We start from the raw sequence: 24000 nt of genomic DNA, 5'->3' as shown, positions 1-24000 counted from the left end.
AGTTTGCGATAGTGGTCTTTAAAAGTGCAGTTTGGCCGCTTATGTGAGCCTGTTGGATCTGCAAAACTGGAATTCCACAAGAATAGACCTTTTTTTTAGGAGCGTGGCGGTACTTCTTGCTTGGAATGGGGTTAGAAATGACATGACAACACTTCTCTCAAGGCCTTTGCTTCCTTTCCTTTGTCTCAGCTAAGCTCTAGATATGTAGAATGCCCAGAACTGAAAAATAATTGGGAGAAAAGTTAAGCAAACTTTTCCCAGCCTCAGAGAAAGCTGTTTTGCGTAAAGGTGTGTGTGATGCGGTCAGCACGTTTTCAGCTGCTATGCAGTCAGACCTACCACTCTTAGCACTGACCTTCAAGTACTATTATTACTTCTTCTGCAGTACAGCCTAGATGTCCCATCTGAAGTTGAGGTTTGAGTGTGCGAGGTACTGTGCATACACATAGTGAGAGACAATCTCCGCACCAAAGACCGTACAATCTACATAGACAAGACAGACAGAGTAGGAGAAAGCATTATCATCCTGATTGTACAGAGGGTGAGCTAATGCAGAGAAAAATTAAGTGACTTTGTACCACTGTCACCTAAGAAGTCTGTAGAAAAGTTGGAAATTGAACCTAGCTCTCCTGACTCATGATCAGATGCCTTAACCACATGTCTCTCCTTCTAGAGATTCATGAGGGTGGTGGTGGTGAAGGAAGAACATTATGGGCTTATGTTCCAGTGCCGACATTAATTTCACCAATCATCTGCTCCATGCACCGTTTTCCCCAGAAACCCTTTTGTTTCTTATCAAGGGAAGAAAATACCTCATCCAGCAGGTGGCGATAGACTCATTTTAATGTAAGGAAATCTCCAAGCTCCTCATTGCACATTAGGAAAATTAAAGAAAACAAAGGTAACTAATCAACAGCCCTAGTGGCTTTGTTGATCGCATTTAACTCACACGATTAACCCCTCAAAATTAATTGCGATTAAAAAAATTAATTGCGATTAATCGCAATTTTAATTGCCCCGTTAAACAGAATACCAATTGAAATATATTAAATATTTTTGGATGTTTTTCTGTATTTTCAGCTATATTGATTTCAATTACAACACAGAATACGAAGTGTACAGTGTTCACGTTATTTTTGATTACAAATCTTTGCACTGTAAAAATGATAAACAAGAAATAGTGTTTTTCAATTCCTCATACGAGTACTCTAGTGCAATCTCTTCATCGTGAAAGTGCAACTTACAAATGTCGATTTCTTTATTACATAACTGCATTAAAAATAAAACAATGTAAATCTTTAGAGCCTACAAGTCCACTCAGTCCTACTTCTTGTTCAGCCAAACACTAAGAGAAACGAGTTTGTATACATTTACAGGAGATAATACTGCCCTCTTATTATTTCTCACATCACCTGAAAGTGAGAACAGATGTTAACATGGCACATTGTGTAGCCAGCATTAAAAGGTATTTACATGCCAGATATGCTAAATATTCATATGCCTCTTCATGCTTTGGCCACCATTCCAGAGGACATGCTTCCAGGCTGATGATGCTCATTAAAAATAATAATGCATTAATTAAATTTGTGACTGAACTCCTTGGGGGAGAATTGTATGTCTCCTGCTCTGTTTCACCTGCATTCTGCCATATATTTCATGTTGTAGCAGTCTCGGATGATCACCCAGCACATGTTGTTCATTTTAAGAACGCTTTCACTGGAGATTTGATAAAATGCAAAGAAGGTACCAATATGAGATTTCTAAAGACAGCTACAGCACTCGACCCAAGGTTTAAGAATCTGAAGTGCCTTCCAAAATCTGAAAGGGACGAGGTGTGGAGCATGCTTTCAGAAGTCTTAAAAGAGCAACACTCTGATACGGAAACTACAGAACCCGAACCACTAAAAAACAAAATCGACCTTCTGCTGGTAGCATTGGACTCAGATGATGAAATTGAACATGTGTCAGTCTGCACTGCTTTTGTTCGTTATTGAGCAGAAGCTGTCATCAGCATGGATGCATGTCCTCTGGAATGGTGGTTGAAACATGAAGGGACATATGAATCTTTAGCGCCTCTGGCAGGTAAATATCTTGCGACACCAGCTACAACAATGTCATGCGTATGCCTGTTCTGACTTTCAGGTGATATTATAAACAATAAGGGGGCAGCATTATTTACGGGAAATGTAAACAAACTTGTTTATCTGAGCGAGTGGCTGAACAAGAAGTAGGATTGAGTGGACTTGTAGGCTCTAAAGTTTTACATTGCTTTGTTTTTAATGCAGTTATTTTTTGTACATAATTCTACATTTGTAAGTTCACCTTTCATGCTAGAGAGATCGCACTACAGTACTTAAGTGAATTGAAAAATACTATTTCTTTTGTTTTTTACAATGAAAATATTTGTAATAAAAAATAAAGTGAGCACTGTACACTTTGTATTCTGTGTTGTAATTGAAATCAATATATTTGAAAAGGTAGAAAACATCCACAAATATTTAAATAAATGGTATTCTGTTATTGTTTAAGAGCGCGATTAATCGCACGATTAATTTTTTTAATCGCTTGACAGCCCTAAAAGCCACCCACTAAGCCTGAGCTGAGCAAGTGAATTTATGAACCCTTCAGGCAATGCAGGAAAAGCCGTATAGTCCTGCAGATATGTGCGCTCTCTCTCTCTCTGAGAAGTCTGACATGTTCTTTCAAGTTAGCTTTATAGGCTGCTGCTGTTGCACAAATTCTGCAGGATAATTTTATGATTGTTTTCAAAATAATAATTATGCAAGCTAAGTTAGCGATGGGGTACTCAAATCGCAGGTGGCAGGGCATGAGCTGATCACCCCAGAGTTCAGAAAGGAGTTCTCTCCACCATGTGTTTGCCAGACAGATTCATCCTTGGTGTAACTCTACTCACTCATGCTGCTGTATATTACGTTGTAGTTAGCAGAGTCCTACTGGTGTAAGGGAGAGGAGAATCGGACCCTATGGAATTACAGGAGAGATGAACCTGGCACATGATGGGTTTATTTCCCCTTTCACGATTGATATTGGCCACTGCTGGAAACAGGATATTAATCCTGATGGACCAACGGAGGGTGGTGGTGTAATATGGCAAATGCGGCAGTCAGCATCGTGCAGTCTGTCTGATCAAACTTCCTAGCAGCCCATTGCTGCTGCTCTTGAATCCCTGGGTTTGCCACTGCTGCTGAGAATCTTGCCATTTCCAGACTCGAGTCTTTCCTTGCAGCCAGAGAGATTTTTTTCCCCTACAACCCTATATAAATTGCATCAAAATGAGGCCTGAGGCAATAACTTGCCAGTTGAAATAAAGGAGAGAGAAAGGTTCAGACCACCAGGTTCCTGGGGATCTGCGGCAGTTAAATGATTATCAGAACATCTGAGTGAACCGTAGGAGATGCCAGGAGACTATTTCATTCAAACCACATCAGATAAAAAACCACAAGAAGAGGGCCGTGTTCTGTTCCAGGGAGGCAATTCTCATGGTCCTATTTCACTGCCTCTTATGCTCTGTTTACTGATTTCATTTTTGAGGTCATCCCAGGTGCAGTTTACAGTGAAGTAACCTGGAATACTTCCAAAGTAAAAAAAAAACAGAATTGTCCTCCTACTAGCCAACTTTCTTTCCTGTAGTTTAAAGGATCAGCAAAACACTCCCAGTCAGTCCATTATATCCTGGTAGGGTCTGATTCTGTGAGCACCTTCAACACCCATTAACTTCATATTGAAGTAGGAAGGTCAGTGGCAGCTGGGCCAAGATTTTCCAGAATGACTAGAGATTTTGGATACCTCCACTTTTTGTGGTTTCCCAGTTTGAGACACCTTAATGGAGTTTGATTTTCAGAAAGTGCTGGGCGCCCACGCTCTGAAAAACAGGCCTCTTCAGGGCCAGATTTTCAAAGGACCGAGCTCCCAGTTAGGCATCTAAAAAAGGACCAGATTTGCAAATGTGCAGAGTTCTTCTGAAAATCTAGCCACTCGCTTTGGTCCCTAAAATGGAGGTTGAGCTCTTTTGAAAATCCAGCCTTAGTTGTCTCAAGTTCAGTAACCTTTTTGAAAATTGAGACCTAAGTAACTTGGCAACGGTAAGTCAGTTAGCAGAGCTAAGAACACAAGACTGGCATCGTGACTCGTATTACCTTGTTCAAACCTCTGAGAACAGCTGTTTTACTGACAGTATATTTTTTCCAAATCTTGCCATTTTTCAGAAATAAGTCAGGAACACCACTTTCAGGGCTGCTATTGGGAATTCCAGACCTACACAAGCAGAGAGAAGGAGTCATGGCTCACGAATATAAACAGGAAATCCCTTACTTTTACTATGTACTAATTTTCTGAAGCTGACCTGACTCCACCCATGTACACCCCTTTCCACTGACTGCTTCAAATAGAGCTGGGCCTGCACCAGTTCAGAATGCCACATCTGAACTCTGGTACGTTGGGGCAGGTTCTGCATCTGGGCTTTGTGGCTTGGGTCCTTCTCTGCACCTAAACAAGGAATGTTAAGGTGCAGGCTTCTCAAAGCTGGTTTATTAATGAGAAGTAAAAATTAACTGGCCATATCATGCAGTCAGTTGTTAAGCAGGAGACTCCATTCAAATCAATGAGGAGTTCTACCTAGCAATCGGTGGTGCAGTGTGACCCAACATGTTTGCTTAGTGGTCCCAGGCTTCTCCATTATGGCCTGAGAACTTATGCCTCTCAGCGCTCACTGGGAATGGATGGGAATTGAGTGGATCTGCCACCTTCAGGATCAGGTCCACGTGCCCTCAATGATTTATGAAGCTTCCACTCAGGAAGTCACAATGCAGTGATGAAATCAATGTACATTGTGCTCCTGGGGCGGATTTATAATTTACAGCAATCTATTTTTTTTTAAACTATACCGACCATTATAGGAAATGATTAAAACATGAACAAATGGAAATAGCATAAACTGTGCTTAATTTGACCCAGTCACTGTGGGTGTCCTCAGTGTCGCACTCTGGCACTAATGAGCTTCTATCATTTGTTGCTAGTCATTATCAATTCCTTTGCATGCAGCCTGTATGTCAGATGCACAGTTTACTGTGCAGCCGATGCTAACAGTATTCCATTGCGCTGGCAGTCCAGCTAGCTAGCACGCTCCCTAGGAGACTGGCTATTTTCCCATTTATTTCACTACATTGGAAAACAAGACTAGCTCCAAAGGCCGAGCATATTTTAAAACAGGTAAATTACTAATTCAAGTCAGTGAGCATAGTCTTATTTTAAAAAAGTAACAAATTAAATAAACTCCCTGCATTTTGTATTGGAGCCCTGAGTGTTTCATCTGCCATAATCTAATTCGATAATTTTTTCCCCCCTGCACATTTACTTTGTCCCACTATTTGAGATTTCCTTTGCTTTTAATCCAGTATTTAGGGGAGCCCTGGAGTTGCACTGAGATGCAGATTACACCAATGTGGTGTGACAAAGTTCCTCCTCTATCTTGGTGGGTCCTGCGCTTATTGGCGGATTTTCTCGCCTCAAAGATTCACCATGTGGGTTGGGGAACAGCCCAGAGACCTTCCCCTCTGGGAGAACCCACAGTCCAGGTCAATTGGGAGGTTTGGGGGGAACCCGGGCCCGCTCTCTACTCAGAGTTCCAGCCCAGGACCCTGTGGACTGCAGCTGTCTATTGTGCCTCCTGTAACAGCTGCATGACAGCTACAACTCCCTGGGCTACTTCCCCATGGCCACCTTCCTTATTCTCACCACAGGACCTTCCTCCTGGTGTCTGATAAGGCTTGTGCTCCTCAGTCCTCCAGCAGCACACCCTCTCAGCTCCTTGCACCTCTTGTTCCCAGCTCCTCACACTCCCACCACAAACTGGGCTGAACTCCTTTTTAAAACCCATGTGCCCTGATTAGCCTGCCTTAATTGATTCTAGAAGCTTCTTCTTAATTGGCTCCAGGTGTCCTAATTAGTCTACCTGCCTTAACTGGTTCTAGCAGGTTCCTGATTACTCTAGTGCAGCCCCTGCTCTGGTCACTCAGGGAACAGAAAACTACTCATCCAGTGACCAATATATTTGCCCTCTACCAGACTCCTGTACCCCACTGGTCTGGGTCTGTCACAGTGGGTAACTAAAATAACAAATATGCTGTAATATATCTCAACATACTGCCAATCAATCAGGCTATCCCAGCTGACTCCATAAAGTCAGGCAAGTGACTTCTCTGCCTGTGCTGATTAAAACTGTTCTGTTTTAAAATGGCAGTACATGCACAAGTGCACTAGGGACTATGCTGGTGCTATTGATTGTCTGTGAAAGGCAGTTAGGTACTACAGTGAGGGGATAAATAATTAAAAAGTCAGTAGAAGTGGGGGCTGGATCCTGGGTTTCCCACATCCTGGGACATGTACTAGCCATTAGGCTATAGAGTCATATTCTCCCTATCTGCTGATTGGGTGAGTAAGGATGAGAGTGGATGTGCTTTGCTGTTCTCGCCGTGTTTCTTTCTGTTGGGGAAATGGGTTTTTGCTTTGTTGAGTTTGTTTAGTTTTGTGGTGGTTGTGGGTTTAATTTCCATATTGCTTTTGTCTGCCCCCCTGGGCTACCATGTGGGGAACAGAGACCTCTGGTGGTTGTGGATTCTGAGTATTTAGCCTGTGGCCATGGGTTGTGGATTTTGCCTCTAAACTCTGGCTCAGTGGAGGAGTGCGTTCTAGCTGTGGGAAAGTGATTGGGTTTAAAAATGTGAGTTACGCCTCCTACACCAGCACGGCTGTTGTGTGTGTTGCCATGCTTAGCCGTGTTGAGCAGCTGGTTGTGGAAGGGATTGTTGTGTGGGGTGTTTTTTCTCCTTGTACTGCCCCCTCAACATTTGGTGTTAAACTCATATATATATATCCAGCTTTCATCCAGACCACACCACACGATCCATTGTCTACAGCCAAGCTCTAAGATACAACGGCATTTGCTCCAACTGCTCAGGCAGAGACAAACACCTATAAGATCTCTATCAAGTATTCTTACAACTACAATACCCACCTGCTGAAGTGAAGAAACAGATTGACAGAGCCAGAAGAGTACCCAGAAGTCATCTACTACAGGACAGGCCCAACAAAGAAAGTAACAGAACGCCACTAGCCATCACCTTCAGCCTCCAACTAAAACCTCTCCAGTGCATCATCAAGGTTCTACAACCTATCCTGAAGGATGATCCATCACTCTCAGAGATCTTGGGAGACAGACCAGTCTTCGCTTACAGACAGCCCCCCAATCTGAAGCAAATACTCACCAGCAACCACACAACAAAAACACTAACCCAGGAATCTATCCTTGCAACAAAGCCCGTTGCCGACTCTGTCCACATATCTATTCAGGGGGTACCATCATAGGACCTAATCACATCAGCCACACTATCAGAGGCTCATTCATCTACACATCTACCAATGTGATATATGCCATCATGTGCCAGCAATGCCCCTCTGCCATGTACATTGGCCAAACTGGACAGTCTCTACGCAAAAGAATAAATGGACACAAATCAGATGTCAAGAATTATAACATGCAAAAACCAGTCTGAGAACACGTCAACCTCCCTGGTCACTCGATTACAGACCTCAAAGTCGCAATACTCCAACAAAAACACTTCAAAAACAGATTCCAATGAGAAACTGCAAAATTGGAATTAATTTGCAAACTGGACACCATTAAATTAGGCTTGAATAAAGACTGGGAGTGGATGGGTCATTACACAAAGTAAAAACTATTTCCCCATGCTAATTTCCCTTCTTTCCCCCCCCCCACTGTTACTCACACTTTCTTGTCAACTGTTGGAAATGGGCCATCCTGATTATCACGACAAAAGTTTTTTTTTCTCCTGCTGATAATAGCCCACCTTAACTGATTACTCTCGTTATAGTTAGTATGGCAACACCCATTTTTCATGACCTGTGTGTGTGTGTGTGTGTATATATATCTTCCTACTGTATTTTCCACTGCATGCATCCGATGAAGTGGGTTTTAGCCCACGAAAGCTTATGCTCAAATAAATTTGTTAGTCTCTAAGGTGCCACAAGTACTCCAGTTCTGTTCTTTTTGCTGATACTGACTAACACGGCTACCGCTCTGAAAATTATCTCTAATGTTCCTCCTCTTTTAGGAAATTAGCAGTTGGTTAGAGACCTGGTGAGCTGTGATAAGAACACTAGCCCTATTAGGAGAATTCCTTTGGGCTGTAAAGCTGCAGAGGGCAGCATGTCTTTGCCCTCTCATAGGCAGGTTTATACTATATTCACCAATGCTCCCAAAACGTTAAACGTTTCCCTCAAGTATAGGACTGGGGAAATCTCAGTACATTGTGTTTGTTGCCACTTGAGGACATGGCCTGTTTTCGTGCTGGACATCCAACACATTTGATCAGTCAGTGCTCTAAGAAGAGGCAAGTGGGCCTCTGGGAACAGGGACCCTGTGTCTGGCAATGTGGGGAGTTCTGAGAGGAAAGAGCAGGGTGGGGTGGCTGTGACAGAGACCGGGTCTGAACAGGTTCCAGATGGCTCTGGGGTTGTTGGTTCTGGGGGGTTAGGTCCCCCTTTACAACCTGGGGGAGATTATATTACTGATTGTGTGGTGCCTGCTTGTAAAATGGAGGTTGAGCCTGTTGCTATGTAATCTGTGGCCTTGGCTGAGGATTCTGGCTTGCTGGCAAAGCCCCAAGCAAAAAATAAATAAATAAAATAAATGGCCGTTGAAGGTGGAGGGGGCTCCAGTTTCTGAGGGTGTTACAAAACAGGTTAGTTTGATCAGCGCAGTTGGGGACAGCACACTGTTGAGGTCAGGACCAGTGCAAGGAAGTTTCGCGCCCTAGGTGAAACTTCCACCTTGTGCTCCCTCCCCCCCCCCAGCCGTGCGCCCCCAAATCTTGGCGCCCTAGGCAACTGCCTAGTTTGCCTTAATGGTAGCACCGGCCCTGCCTACTGAGGTTTAAAAGGCCTTTTGGACCCTTCTTGGGCCTGATTTGCTCCAGGTTTTTCAGGAGACCATCAGGGAGATGATATTGTCACTCCATTGTCATCGAGCGCTTCTTACCTTGTTGCCTAAGAAGGGGGACCTTGGGGAGGTGTCGCATTGGAGACCTGTGTTCCTGCTTTGCGCCGACTATAATCTTTTTCCCAAGGCCTTGGCAAACAGACTGTAAGCTGTGTTTGGTTTGGTCCTGCACACTGATCAGCTCTATTGTGTCTCCAACAGGTCAATTTTTTTATAACCTTTTCCTATTGCAGGATGTAATGTCAGTGTTTCAGATGTTTGATTTGCATATTTGGTTGACTTCCCTGGATCAAGATAAGGCTTTTGATCTTGCAGGCCATGGTTATTTTATTTTGAATCCTTTCTGATTTTGGTTTTGTGTGTGTGTGTGTGTGTGTGTGTGTGTGTTACCGACATATATAGTCTAATTAAGGTGAATGGTGTCTTTAGCACTCCCTTCCAGTCTGTAGGGGAGTCAGGGTTGTTCCCTGTCTGGGTTACTGTATGCTCTTTCTACTGAGCCTCTATTATGCATGTAGAGAAAGCGTCTTTCTGGCCTTTCTCTCCCTGTTCCAACTTGTACTCTGGAGAAAGTCTCCACATATGCTGGTGATGTGACTGTGTTTATTATTCAGGATTGTGATGTCCAGGTTTTCAATGAATGTCAGCACTATTTTGAGCAGACTTCCTCAGCTGGCATAAATTGTGGGATGAGTGACTCCTGCTAGGGGCTTGAGTGATCTCCCACCCCATGACTTTGCTGGGAGGGGTGGGGAGGTATTGTGGAGCTGAACTGGCTTTTAGGCACTAGGAATTATGCTGGGACTGGATGATATTCTGGGTTGGAATTTGGAGGGGTTCATGGAAATGTTGAAAAGGTGGAAATAGTATTTACCTTGACTCTTCTGCCTAGTCTAGTGGGGCTTTAGGGTCTCATTGACCTTCTGAGCAGAGTCACTACTTTTTGGTTGTCAAGTATCAGAGGGGTAGCCGTGTTAGTCTGGATCTGTAAAAAGCAACAAAGAATCCTGTGGCACCTTATAGACTAACAGACGTATAAGTGGGTGAATACCCACTTCTTCGGATGCATGACCCCCATGAAAGCTTATGCTCAAATACATCTGTTAGTCTATAAGGTGCCACAGGACTCTTTGTTGCTTTTTACTTTTTGGTTGCCGTCTCTAGAGTAACTGTTGTTTGTGGATGAACCTGTTCCTTGGAAGCAACTGGTCTTTGCTTTTTCCTCAGTGGATAGAGGGTTTGGATTTTGCTAGGGAACTTTTTTTTATTGGACCGTGGGGGTGTCAGTTTCAATATGTTACCTGTTTTTTTTTTAATCAAAGCCTTTTTACGCTGGGAGTTTTTTTAAGCTGAGGATGCAGGATAGGCAGATGGAGTTCCCAAGGTTGCATGCTGAACCCCTTGTTTATAACCTTATTCTTGTTTGTAGATCTGTGGTATGCCTTGCAAACTTCATTCTGGGTCAAGCAAAGATGGCCATTTAAAAAAGTAGATATACATTATTTGGTACTGGCGTTAACGATGTTCTTTGGTATTTTAGATTGTTCATGGTTTTACACCTTCATTTGGAGTTTAGATATTATCCTCTTTTAAGCAATTTGGATCAATATATTCAGAGGGGTGGCTATTGGAAATGCACTTTATGGTGTTGGGGATAGACAATCATTTTTGAATTTGTAATTTATTTTCTTGTTGTTACTGTGTTTCTTTACTGATTTTATCAAATGTTTTAAAAGTCAAACTCTCCCCCCCCTTCTCTTTTCCTTCCCCCTTACATTTCATTGTATTATATAGAGCAGTATAAACAAATCATTATCCGTATGAAATTTTAGTTTGTACTGACTTCACTAGTGCATTTAATGTAGCCTGTTGTAAAACTAGGCAAATATCTAGATGAATTAACATACCCCCTGGAAGACCTCTGTGTACCCCCATGGTTACATGTATCCCTGATTGAGAACCACACTCTAGTCATTAGGGCACTCATCTGCAAAATGGCAGATCACAGTTCAAATCCCTGTTCCCCCTCAGGCAAAGGTGGGTCTTGGAATGGGGGTCTCCCACATTCCAGTTGAGTACCCTAAACATTGGGCCAAAAGTTCGGAGGGAGGTGCTCCACAGACACCTAACAGCTGAGAATCCTAAGCAGAGATAGGTGACTCCCCGCTTAGTATACTCGTGTTTGTGAATCCCATTCTTAGGTGTCTATTTCCTTCTATTCATTGTGAAGGAAGCCTGAGTGCCTCACTCAGGCTTTGTGAATTCCAGTGGTTTTCTAGGCACCTAAATGTTAGTCATTGAGATGCTGAGGGCTAGTCTACACTACCCGCCCGGATCGGCGGGTAGAAATCGATCTCTTGGGGATTGATTTATCGCGTCTCATCTAGATGGATAAACTGATCCTCGAATCAACGCACAAACTCCCACCTCGTAAGGAGGAGTAAGCGCCGTCGATGGGGGAGCCGCAGCGGTCAATTTGCCGCTGTCCTCACAGCGGGGTAAGTCGAATAGGATACATCGAATTCAGCTACGCTATTCGCGTAACTGAATTTGCATTTCTTAAATCGATCCCCCCCCAGTGTAGACCTAGCCTCTGTGTCACAATGCCTAAGTCCCTTTGTGAATCTAGCCCTGACTGTCTTGTGTATGATACTGAAAGTTCAGTTGAAGCAGCGCTTGGAATTGTATCGTTGCCAGACTCCCTGGATTGCATTTAGCCAACCAATCTCAAGGAATAAGGTTTGGTTTGTTTTTCCACTAAAATCAAAGCACTTGGAGACTTTATAGTTAAACACTTAGTCGGGGATTAATTGTCCCATGGTCAAGAAAATGCTGTGTTCTAACAGACCCAGTCAGCTCCCTGTTGCCTTTCTTTTCTTCTTTGGATAAAATGAAACTTAATCACAAAATGAAATAGTTCATGTAGAATGTGCACCTGTCTTTGCTGTCTGCTTTGGCCTTGATTAGCTTCTATCCATCCTATCATGCAAAATTATCTTCTCTAGTTTGGTTTTCTCTTGTCAAGAGTTTCATGTTCTTTAGGAGATATAAAGGACCTTGGTGATTTCTTCATATTCTCTGCTGATCCAACAGTGTTTTTCTCCCATATTTGCCATTAGAGGGCAGTGTAGGCATCACTGAATCCACATCCCAAGTACTGCGAGTTCCTTTCCATACTCTTGTAACGTTCCTGTAAAGCACACGTCTATAAATAAGGGATAATGCAGACATCTGGGAAATAAATATGATGAAAGGATTAAATATCTTTTCCCCATATTAATAATAGCACAAAGTGCTAAACTATCTTTGATCTTAATTAGTTTATGGTCTCTACTACAAATTACTTCTAGCAAAGGAGATGGGTAAACTGGTAAAATAAAAATGCCTCTCGTTTCCAAATCTTGTGCCAAAACTCAAACCCCAAATAACTGTTGAAATTGGAATTTTTTTCAGCTAACAGTTTTTTTTTCACATTAATTCTCATTTTCTCATGCTTCTTGAGATGTTCGTTCTAGCTAGCCCTTGTAATAGAACAGAAATATCCAAATAAAGCAAGATAAGCTGTGTACATGGTAGTGCGTTTTGTGAAATTTCCAGCCCCGTTTGGCAGAATCAAGACGTTCAGATGAGTTACATTTGAGATGATGCTGATGCTGATGATTTGTATTACAATACAGCCTGGCAGCCCCAACTGCAATACAGCCTGGGATTTTTCTATGTTTTATCTTCTAAGTTAAGAGGTTTTTTGTTTTTTTCAATGTGTATTTTTGAAATAAATCATTTGTTTTGTTTTGGTTTTGCAATATTTCTCTTAAAATCTACTCTGTATTGATGACTAAGGTACAATACATTTTAATTTTGCTGTGGATATGAAGTGAAAAATGACATCTGAAAAGACATTAATAAGGCATTGCCAGTCATCTCCATAAGGATTCCCTTAGCATTGACCTCAGGGTGAAGTCTCCCGCCCTTCTCGCCAAATATTTAAGTGGTTTTTACCTGCATCTGAGTTCAGCAGCCTGCTTTTAAGTCTTGGTGGAAGGAAGAGTACTGCAGAAAGGAGTGAAGTCAGCATCACATTAACCATGTAATTATGGATCACTCTGTGTGATGATCCTTTCTAGAGAAAATTCTAGTGACAGCAAGATTCCAGATCATGTCAGTATCCAGGATCCAAGCTAACTCTTCTCATTTATCAACATTGTTTTTATTGCAGTTTGGAAATGCATCAAAATAAGAAATTATTTAATGGTTTCTGTCTATGGGTCTGTGTTGAAGGCTGATTTGCTGCTAGTATGCATTCTGCAAGACATTATAATGGAGATATCCCATCTCCTAGAACTGGAAGGGACCTTGAAAGGTCATCGAGTCCAGCCCCCTGCCTTCACTAGCAGGCTCAAGTACTGATTTTGCCCCAGATCCCCAAGTGGCCCCCTCAAGGATTGAACTCACAACCCTGGGTTTAGCAGGCCAATGCTCAAACCACTGAGCTATCCCTCCCCCCTTCAGTGCTAAAATGATATCTGTCCCACCTTCCTGGGATGCATCATGGTGCACTTCATTTTTCATATCCATTAACACATTAATATCCATCAATGGCTGAATGAACGAGGGCCTCGTATACCTACAGGAAGTTCCTTCCTGCTCATTGTTGATGTATGTTGGTATGGCAGCATGGGGGACGCTTATGCTACCATTACTCATGTTCTACCTGCTCTATGGACAAAGAGGATGTCAGGTACTCGGCCTATTAATATGGTACTTTTCAGCACTAAATTCAAAGGAAAAGGGATACCGTTGCTTTTTCTCAAATTTGCAAGTACTGACCTCACGCACATCTTCTTTACCATCTTCTAATGGGAAAACTGCTTCCTGTTGTACAGTTAAGTGGTTCTGAAGTGTTCATACCTCTGTTTTTTTATTATTTAGTATTATTATTTCGCAATGCAATTTACATCATTTTGATTGATCCCAAAATGCAAAGTATTTACTTTTAGCTACAAGATGCAGTAAATCTTACAACATCTTTTTCTGACCAGTATGTATTTCAGTTGTTAGCAAATGGCTCCCATAATATGAATTACTACTTCTTTCCTGACACGTACAAGACAGAGTCCAGGATATGTTTGCATTACCAAATGTCATATTGTATTAGAATCTACAATTATTAGATTTTCAGTAATAGGAGCAAACATATTGTAGAGTTATACAATTACACAAATATTGACATATTATTGATGTGGATAGAGAAAAGACATCAGGAAGAGGGAGCAAGAAGCAACTTTATGGTGCTGAGTGTGAGGTGATAAAGGGCAATCCAAGAAGCAGCCAGAAATGTTAGATGGAAAGAAAGATGTCAGAGGTACAGATGCTAATTTGGGAATCATCTACATAAAGACAGTTGAAACTGTCGGAGTGGATGAGGTTGCCAGGACAGAGTACATGATGGAGAAGGTGGAAGAGTGACTTTGAGGGACATCTACCAATACTTGGAGAAAGGCGCGTGGGGGAGCAAATAAGAAATGCTGAAGGAGCAGGCATCAGAGAGGGCCAATGAGCTTCTGAGGTGCAGAAGCCAAGAGAGGAGAGAGACGAGAGTGTGGCCAGCATTGTTGAAGGCAGCAAGTGGACAAAGAGTAAAAATGGAGAAGTAACTCCGATTTAGTTGGGAGGAGATCTTCGCTAGTAAAGTTTTAGTGAAGCTGGATTAGCAGGCAGGATCAGGCAAAGAAACACCCCTAAATTAATGGAACCATGAAGATGATGTACACCTGCTAAACTGAGTGCGATTGTATTTATTCTTTTTTCTTTTATTTTCTTCACCGTATTTTCATTTTTTAAAGTTTATTTGGGACCAGTACCAAACGCCCATTGAAGCCAATAGAAAGACTTCCATGGACTTTGTGCCATGTCTGAAATTATATTATGAACTGTTCAGGGTAAAGGCAGTATCTATAACTGTATATTATTGCAAATAATAATGGAAATGATAATTAATTTCCAGAATGGATCATGTCTGAAATAAAAAGGTCACATATTTTTATACTTCTTTGTTTCTATAAACGTAGGGGCTATTTTCCACATTTTAATTTGTGTGACTGGGCACATCCATCTTGTTCTCCGTTTTATTGTGAAGTCTTCAGAAAGACAGAATTGAGTTCATCAAGAATTTCCTTGGTCTTTAGCCGCAGAGACATAATTTTTTAAAAAATAATGCTTGCCTTATTTCTTGTTCAATTTGGCTGATTCAAATTGGATCACTTCATGTGACCCGGACTGCAGCTATGGTTCCAAAAATCCAACCAATCTATGGGCAGCACTTTTTTCTTTAATAGCAGACTAATTGGCAGACCAATTAATCTGCTCATCTGTGAAGAGAAAATTTATTGCAATAAGTAGATTCATTTCCAGAAGTCATTCTCTAAGGTAGCATTCCAGTGGCCTTGTTTACTTCATGCCCTGCAACACGATCAACGCCTCAACAGTAGCACAGGTCAATTAGTGGACAAATTAAGCAATTATTAGCCACTAACAAGGGTGACTGGCATCATTACCCTTCCTGTTTACCACCAAACTGTTATTTTAAGACAAGGACCAACAAATAAATTAGGGCATCTGTTATATTGTTGTGCCTGCCTTGAAGTAAATGATATTAAATGGGTTTTGGCTGCTGCCAAATTTTTAACCTTGGCCTAATGAGATACACTGATATATCTCTTGCTGATTATAGAAACTGTAAAATTTAATTTGTGTTGATTTATTAAAACAAGAACCAAGTTCTGTGAGATGGTATTTTTTTTAATAATCCAGCATCAATCTTTTAATTTTAAATATCCTTGGATCATCAAGTTCCTCTAAAAGAAAAGCTCTGCACTAATTCTAGTGATTATTTTTGGTTGCTTACAATAATTTTCTGATGGGGTGTGCATGCATAAATATACATTTTCCATTTATGTTTTCTCTTGTGCTCCTTGGGGCTATTCTTACTTCTGTTTTAGACTTCAGTGTTTTTTGTTTTGTTTTTTAACTCTTGCCGTATTATTTTTATCACATGACCCACAATAAGGAGATAGAACCTTCCTTAACAGATAATTGCTGAAGCATTTACTCAGCTTCAGGTATCTGTAGTCTCAGAATACGGAAAAGGTAGAGCAAATATCTCAACAGGAGCTTAGTAACTTGGAGGCAGCGTGACCTAGTAGGTAGCCTATCAGACTGGGAGTCAGGAAACCTAGGTTCTACCACAGACCTAAAGTGTGACCTTGCCCAAATCACATCATCTTGGTTTCCCCCTCAGCCTTTGTCTTGTCTATAAAGACTGTAAGCCCTTCACTGCAATCACTGTCTCTTCTTATGTGTTTGTTCAGTGCCTAGCATAATGGGGCCCTGATTCGGTGGGGACACTATTGTAATATGAATAATAAATAAGAAGAATCCCACTTCAGAATTCATTAGGAGGAAGAGGCTTTGTGGTGTGGCATGTGGCAGGCCTTGAATCAAGAAATGTGCTGTCTAACAGCAAAGAAGAAACTGCTTTGGTTGAAACATTTAGGTATGTGTACACTGCAGTTAGATACCCATGGCCAGCCACTGTCAGCTGGCTTGGGCCAAGGGGCCCTTTGGTGGTGGTGTAGATGGTTGGGCTCTGGCTATAGCCCGGGCTCTGGCATCCTCCCATCTCACATGGTTCTACAGCCCAGGCTCCAGCCCAAGCGCAAACGCCTACATCACAATTAAGCAGCCACTTAGTCTGAGCCCCACAAGCCCAAGTCAGCTGGCATGGGCCAGCTGCGGGTTTTTAACTGCAGTGTAGACATACCTTATTATCCTTTTCCTGCCAATAAGATCTTGTCATGATTCAGACAAACTATTTGCAGTGCTCTGAATACCTCCCTCTACCTAAGACTTTGGTACAAGAAACCAAGAGTTTCCTATGTAAATTTAAATAATCAGTGAGATGTCCTTGCCAAGATCTACAAGAGAGACTGCATTAAATAACAGAAACAAAGCAGGAAAAAGCCTGTACCAGCCCTTCAGGGGCAGAGGTTGCCATCAAAGCAGAACTCAGACATATTGGGGCTAGCAGCCAGAACAACTATCAGAATGAAAACAGTAATTGAGGAGAACCCGAGGCATGTGTCTATATAGCCCACTATAGTGTATAGGAATAGGGTAGTAGCCCTTTAAATAGTTGTGAGCCTTCTAGTGGTGCTCACAACGTGCTATGTTCTGGAAGCAGCCAAAAACCAGTCATAGCAGCAGAATGTATGTAACTAGGCATGGTGTGTTTATGTATAACTAGTAAACATGGTTATTTGGGACTTGGCTCTGCCCATTGGATTTCTTTATGTTCTTATCATTATGTAAAGAGAAAAAGATGTAACACCCACCAAAAAGCAGATCAACATTCAGTTTTCATATTTGTAGCTGAAGAAACATCTCCTAAACAATATAATTACGTTTGTGCTAATCCAGCTCCAAAAATTCACAATGAGTCTCTCTCCCATTGGAAAACCTCACTATGGAAAGAGATCCTTTCTCCTTCAAGATCTTCAGAGAAAAAGTCATTAGTTGACCAAACAATATGGATGTTTAGGGTCAATTATAGACTAGTTATCCTAGAATCTAGAAGCCCTGGTTTCTCCCATGTGCCACAACGCTGTAGAATTCACTAACAGTAGCAGCAGTAGTTTAGATCTGCTGGTTTTTAAAGTACAAAATGGATCTTAGTAAATGGGTTGAATTTGGGGGAGGTTTGGTAGATTTTTGCCTCAACTTTCATGTAGATGTTTACCAGTGCTGTGCTTTACAGTTCAACCAAACTACTGTGCCTAGTGCTTTGACATGGTCTGTGGGATTCAAATAATGTAATTTAATCATAGCAGAAAAATAAGAGATGTCAGAAGTTTTAAAAGTAATTTAGTTAGCCCAGGCCATCACTGCTGAAATATTTCCTGCTGTATATTCCCTGGTGCTCTGCCCTGCCCAGTCTTAAAAGACTCACGTAATGGGGCTGCCAGTACTTCCCTGGGGAGACTACTGCATAGTCTAGTAGCTCTCGCAATCAGTGAATTTTTTCTAATGATCTGCCTTAATTTTTCTCTGCTTAGTTTCGTCCTGTTACAAGAGCTCCGTGATTTGCTTTATTCAGGGGAAATTCAGTAAAAGGTCCTTGCTTCACAAGGTAGATCTTATAGGAAATAGAAAATAGTCATGACCTATCTCTGGGTGTCTCAAGATTGCAAAGGAACTCAATTTGCCTTCACATTTGTTTGGTGGCAACTATTTTTTTATCAGCGTCAACTAAGTGGAGGAAGAAGAGGCAAATCTAAACACAACGCAGCCCTGCTTCCTCCCCCGCTGCTAGTGCTGCCAATCTCCTTCAGCGCATTGGAGGAATTGCAGGATGCAGGTGGGAAATGTTCCCTACTCCAACGCCAGCCCTAGGAGAGAGGAGGTGTATCCAAGTGATCTGAGCACAAGATGGGGAGACAGGAACTTCTGAGTTCTAATGCTGGCTCTTCTACTGACTGAGCTTAGGAAAGATACTTAGGGTCTGATTCTCCTCTCCCTTGCGTTGGTTTTAAACTGGTGTCACTCCATTGACTTCAGTGGAGTTATTCCTGATTTACACTGGTGTAAGCGAGAGGAAAATCCAGCCTATCGTCTCACTTCCTCAGTTTCCGTGGGCCTGATACTCAGCTGGTGTAAATCCACTGACTTCGATGGGGCTATGCCAATTTACAACCAGTGAGGATCTGGCTTCTTCATCTGTAAAAGGGGGCTGGAATGAAATACTTATTTACCTCATTGGAGTATAATGATTATTTTGCTAATGTTTGTAAAGCACTTTGAAAATTAAAAGCACTACGTGAGTGCCTGCAAAACGTTGGAGGCCAGAGCTCTGTGTTGAACTGAAAGGAATATTAATTTTATTTCAACTTTCAGAATTGCAACTAAAATCCATGTTGACATTGTCATTTTCTAACACAGAGGATCTTAACATTTTTCTCGTTTCTCCCAGGTATAATTGACTTCCTCGTGAGCCAACATCCCATAGCCAAAGTATTGCGAGATCACTTGGTCTTCAAGATAGCTCCAATGCTTAATCCAGATGGGGTATATCTAGGAAACTACAGGTAGAGTATGTCCTATTGAAACTGCAGATCAGAACTTGGCATTGTTTTGCCACTAACTGTGACACAGTTGAGTTTTCTTTATTTCTCATCACTGGACGTTGTGCAGAAATAAAATATTACATGTGAACTAACAGCTCTCATATGGCCAAACACTATGGTTGGGTCAAACGTCCTCATACAGGCAAAAGTCTCCCTGAACTCACTTCCCATTGAGCAACTGTATTTAGTGGTAGATTGGCCCTGAGTAAGGCATGCAGGACTATGCCTATGGCTTATTATAGGATATTTGCTCTACAAGTCCCCTTGGATGTCTGAATTAAATTCAGCTAAATCCTCACTAGACCTTAGCCATGTTTTGTAAATGCATTCATTATGCTGTTCATCAGCCTCTATGTAAATGTTTCAGTCAATCACAATTCTCTTCAGCTACCCAGATCATCCATTAAAGTCACAGATTTTTGTCTGTTATTTTACGGTAATAGGTAGTGATACATGGAATGGAATAATCATCCCATCCTATGTTAATTTTGCTTCATTTTAATATTTGAATTAGCACTTTTCCTCCTCCTCTGTTGAAAACATATTCACAAAATCTTTTGTTTTCTCTAAAATTATTTGCTCTTAAATGCATTTATTTACAAAATTGATTTGTTGTGGGAGATAATAATGAAAAGCAGCTGATTAGCTGATGATTTGTTTGTGGGCAATTACATCCATCACACGTATCTTTGGAAGAGAGGCCCCTCAGAGATTTAATGTACTGTATGCAATTTTGCTTATAATGCAGGACTAAATAACACACACTGCAGCCATAGTACCTTGGGCTGTGATCTAATTAGGTATTTAATTGTTAGGCAGGATAGGGCCTCATTAGTTCATGGATGGGAGACCTCTGAGGAAGCATCAGCGTATTGCAGAAAATGGTGCTGATGAGTTAGTTCATTAGTTTCCACTGTTCGTCTCGGCTGTCCTCCTTCAGTTGTCTGCTACCTTCTTAACTCTGACTGCAGGGAATGACATAGGCAAATTTCACGTGGGTGAAGTAAAGGTTAGGTCTGTTGAGAGTTTTTGGGTGGGCATGGGCTCTTCAGATCCACACTGACATTCCATGGATTCCCTGCTGCTTTGGAGTAGCTTCAGTTGGTTAGAAGAGACAGAGAGGAACAGAGGTGGGATTATGGGGCTATTTCTTTTATAATGGCACTTTGAAATGTTGGCTGTGCCTTCGGTGTACATGCTAATGGTCATACCTCTTAATGGTCCTATGGTCTTGAACTAGTTCCAGGAGCCATGTTATGCTACTCCTAGGATCTGCAAAGGCAAAACATTTAGAGAACTCCAGTGACTACTAAGTAATCTTCCTTTCCCCACATAAACCTACCTGCCCTGTAGATTTTCCTGCAGGATTATTATTTATACACTGCTATTGAGGTGCATGATGCTTCACAGACATACGTCTGGCCCATAATTTGTAGGGTCCTTTGGGATGCCAGGTATTATGAAAGGACATTATAGTTCCATTCATAATTGCTGAGCTGATAGCACATTATCATTTTAGCCTTCATATTATGCAGAAATTTCAGCTCTCCTGGACTAAAAGGACTGTTAATGAGGTAGCTGGAAAAGCATCTGATCTGTTTGCAATTTTTTACTTTATTTGCAAAAGGCCTAATGTAGCTAATAACTTTAAAAATGAGTATAATAAGCAGAATGTTACCTATTATGTTGAGAAGAATACAAAATGCCTGGTAATATGCATGATTTGTAGTTAGCTAGCGCTGAGCTAGTAATTTACAACAATTTATTTCCTGCTCTTGGAAAATCCACAGGCAGATCACGATTTATTTGCTTGAATTTATTGGCTGAATTAAAAAAAAAACACAAAAAAACCCCAACAACCCTCCATGGATTGATTGCTAATATTTGAAATTTCAACTCTGATGCTTACCAGTCATTGGTGAGATAAGTCCATCTTGTACTTTTCTCTTCCCTGATTGGATTAGCACACAAACAGTTCCAGGGAGCAGCTGTGCATATGTGACTGTAGGATTCAGAGATCTGTTGGCTGCGTAAGTTCCACACTGCGGATGCAGGCAGAGTCTTAAGTGTCATGCTGAGCAGTTCTCAGTCGTTTGGATTTTCTTCGCATTATCTCCCTCTTTCTCAAAGTCGTGGCTGGTGACTTCCTCTGGCTCATTGAGGGTTCACATTTGTCGCTATGCAAGCTAGGATAATGAAATGGTGAATTAAACTTCATACTTCAGGTTGTAAATTGATCTCCTGCCTCTGTCAGGGAGTTTTCCCCCCAATACACAGCACTGCATAATTGGCAAGACACATTATGGGAGTGTCTTTGATATCCTCTGAAACATGCAACACAGTGGTCACTATTAAAAGTCGGGTTATGTAAATTAATATTAGTAATTAATTAATTAACAGTTACTGGGTGGTGGTGAAGTCTCCTAGTTATCCTATGATTAGAATAGGAAATAACTAGAGCTGGTCAGGAATTTTTTCACTACATGTTTCTTTGTTGAAAAATGCTGATTTGTCAAAACCAAAACATCTGCAAAATTTTGTCAGGAGGATTTTTCAGCTCAAAACATATATGAGAGAGAGAGAGAGAGGCAGCAACCGTAGAATAGCCAGTTGCCCGGTGATTAGTGCTCTCACCTGGGATATGGGAGATCCAGGTTAAACTCCCTTCTCTGCCTGGTTGAGAGTGAATCAAGCAGAGTGTGGACATGAACCTGGATCTCTCATATCCCAGGTGAGAGCATTAATCATTAGCCTCTAAAATTAGTTTCTCTCTGTTCTGATGTAGATGACGACAAACTCTAAAACCTCAAATATTTTTGCAAAACAAGTTGCTTGTTTTCCAACCAGCACTAGAAATAACTGCATATTGATGTAAGACAGGCTGGTAACAGCTGGCTGACTTTTTCATGGTAACCACTATCTGGAAGCAGGATATTGGACCAGCTGGACCTATGATCTGCTCCAGGATAACAGCTACTTTGTTCCAAGCGCTCACTCTCTGAGGTTAGTGCTGTGAGCCAACATAGCAACGGTAATGCCAAAATTGTCTATTGTCTGCAAACTACTGCTAATACTCCAGGGAATGGAGCAAATGGGTTGTGACTCTGTGGGGACTTTCCATTGGTGAAATGTTCATAACCAGCAGCAAGTGAGTTTAATATCAGAGCTATAAAACATTTGCGCTCGGGGCACAGAAACGTGCTCTGGGACGGTTGTTTATATGCTCTGTACATTCAGTTTTTTTTTTTCTGGGACAAATGTTTGTGGACATGAACTTCAAAGGCATATGTTGTGGAAATTGGGTGTTAAGTGAAACCTAGGCAAGTATTCATGATGGAAGTATGTGTGGTTTACCAAGCAGGGGACAAAAAAGATATCATGTCACCAATCTGACTAACCAGGCTGGTAAGCAACACAGCCCAAAGTTTGAATATTTGAGATCTAACAATAGAGTAAAAGCCAAGATATTTGTTGAATAGATCTGAAAAAAAAATCTTGATCTGCTTGTAACATTACTCCATAAACCTTTAATATAAGAATATCTATACTTGTTAATGTATTTTCTAGGTATTGTACATGAATATATATCTGGAGATGGTGAAACCACCTCTGTTCACCTTATTTGCAGTGAAGATTCTGACCAATTCATAAGGAATCAGAAGTGTTGCCTTTTCTTATAACACTTTCCTCATCAGGCATTACCCAGAGCTTTCTCCCTCTCCCCCATATATAGGAAGGGCTGAGAAATGAAAATTCTGCTGTTGTCAGTGGGCTACAAGAAACGCATCAGATTCAAAATGCCAAGCAGAGTTGCTTAGATACGCATGTTGTGGGATTAGTGAGGAGTAGAGGTGAGGGGAAGTTGAGTTCCTAAAGTGCATAGTTCACCCACCCCTAATATGAATCAAGGTTCTGAATAGATAATTTGGATGGCTTACAATTTGGATACTCGCTATTGTTTGCCAGCGTGCTAACATCACAAACCTTTGCCATGAGAATGCACTTGGGAGGATGAAACTGCCATGTTCAAGTGTTTCTTCCTTCAATCTTTCAGTGAAAAACACATGCCCTATCTTGTTCTTTCACCTCTACTGTATGAACTAATAACAAGAATTCACAGCTCATTGCATCTTCAGGGTATGAAGATCCTGCCACAGAACAGGGAGATGGACTAGATTGTTTTCTAGAAGCTTTTTAAAACCAGGATCACCTTTATGTGTAACCCTTTTTATAATTACAAGGGAGGTGGAAACTGTTAAAAAAGTTTCTATATTAATTACACAATAAAGCCATACATTGAGGTATTTAAAATGACAGCTCCTTAAAGTGGTGTCTTTTTCTATTCAAGGTGGTGACCTGTCTTCTGATCCCACCTGGATTGAAAGAACCTTTCTGGCACATTTCTGTGCAGGACGAACATGGCAGAAATGAACAAATTTGATGTATGAAAAACCCCTTTCTGTGGGATCTTCTACAATGACACTAACCTTTTCTTCCTTGTGGGATTAAACTGTGGGACAATTCTGTAAAACTAAGGAAAAACAGAATGATTAGTCTTATTTGGGGGAGATACACTTCTGCATCTCATTCCTGCCAACAAGATGAAACCCTGATCGAAGACAGATACGTTTCCCCTTGTAATGCCCAACCAAACTTTGTTCCCTGGCTCTAAATCTTCAGTAACATCTAGGCCAGGGAAGATATTTTTCCTTAACTTCTTCTCTCCATTTTTCTGTGGTTTAGCATCATCATTCATTTAATATATGACACGTCCCAGGGACATAG

At 41.4% G+C, this 24000-nt stretch overlaps 1 protein-coding gene across 1 annotated transcript in view; it reads left to right on the top strand.

The window, feature by feature from the left end:
• The window catches only part of AGBL4 (AGBL carboxypeptidase 4), a 1392624-nt gene that overhangs the window by 1115857 nt on the left and 252767 nt on the right, over positions 1-24000 (top strand). The window contains exon 8 of the mRNA XM_005284894.5: positions 19062-19176. Within this exon, the coding sequence (XP_005284951.2) occupies positions 19062-19176 (115 nt within the window). The remainder of the gene's footprint in view (positions 1-19061; positions 19177-24000) is intronic.

The sequence above is a fragment of the Chrysemys picta genome, chromosome 8, assembly GCF_011386835.1.
Source record: "Chrysemys picta bellii isolate R12L10 chromosome 8, ASM1138683v2, whole genome shotgun sequence".
NCBI classification, from domain to species: Eukaryota; Metazoa; Chordata; order Testudines; family Emydidae; genus Chrysemys; species Chrysemys picta.
This window is presented reverse-complemented; position numbering and strand designations above follow the sequence as displayed.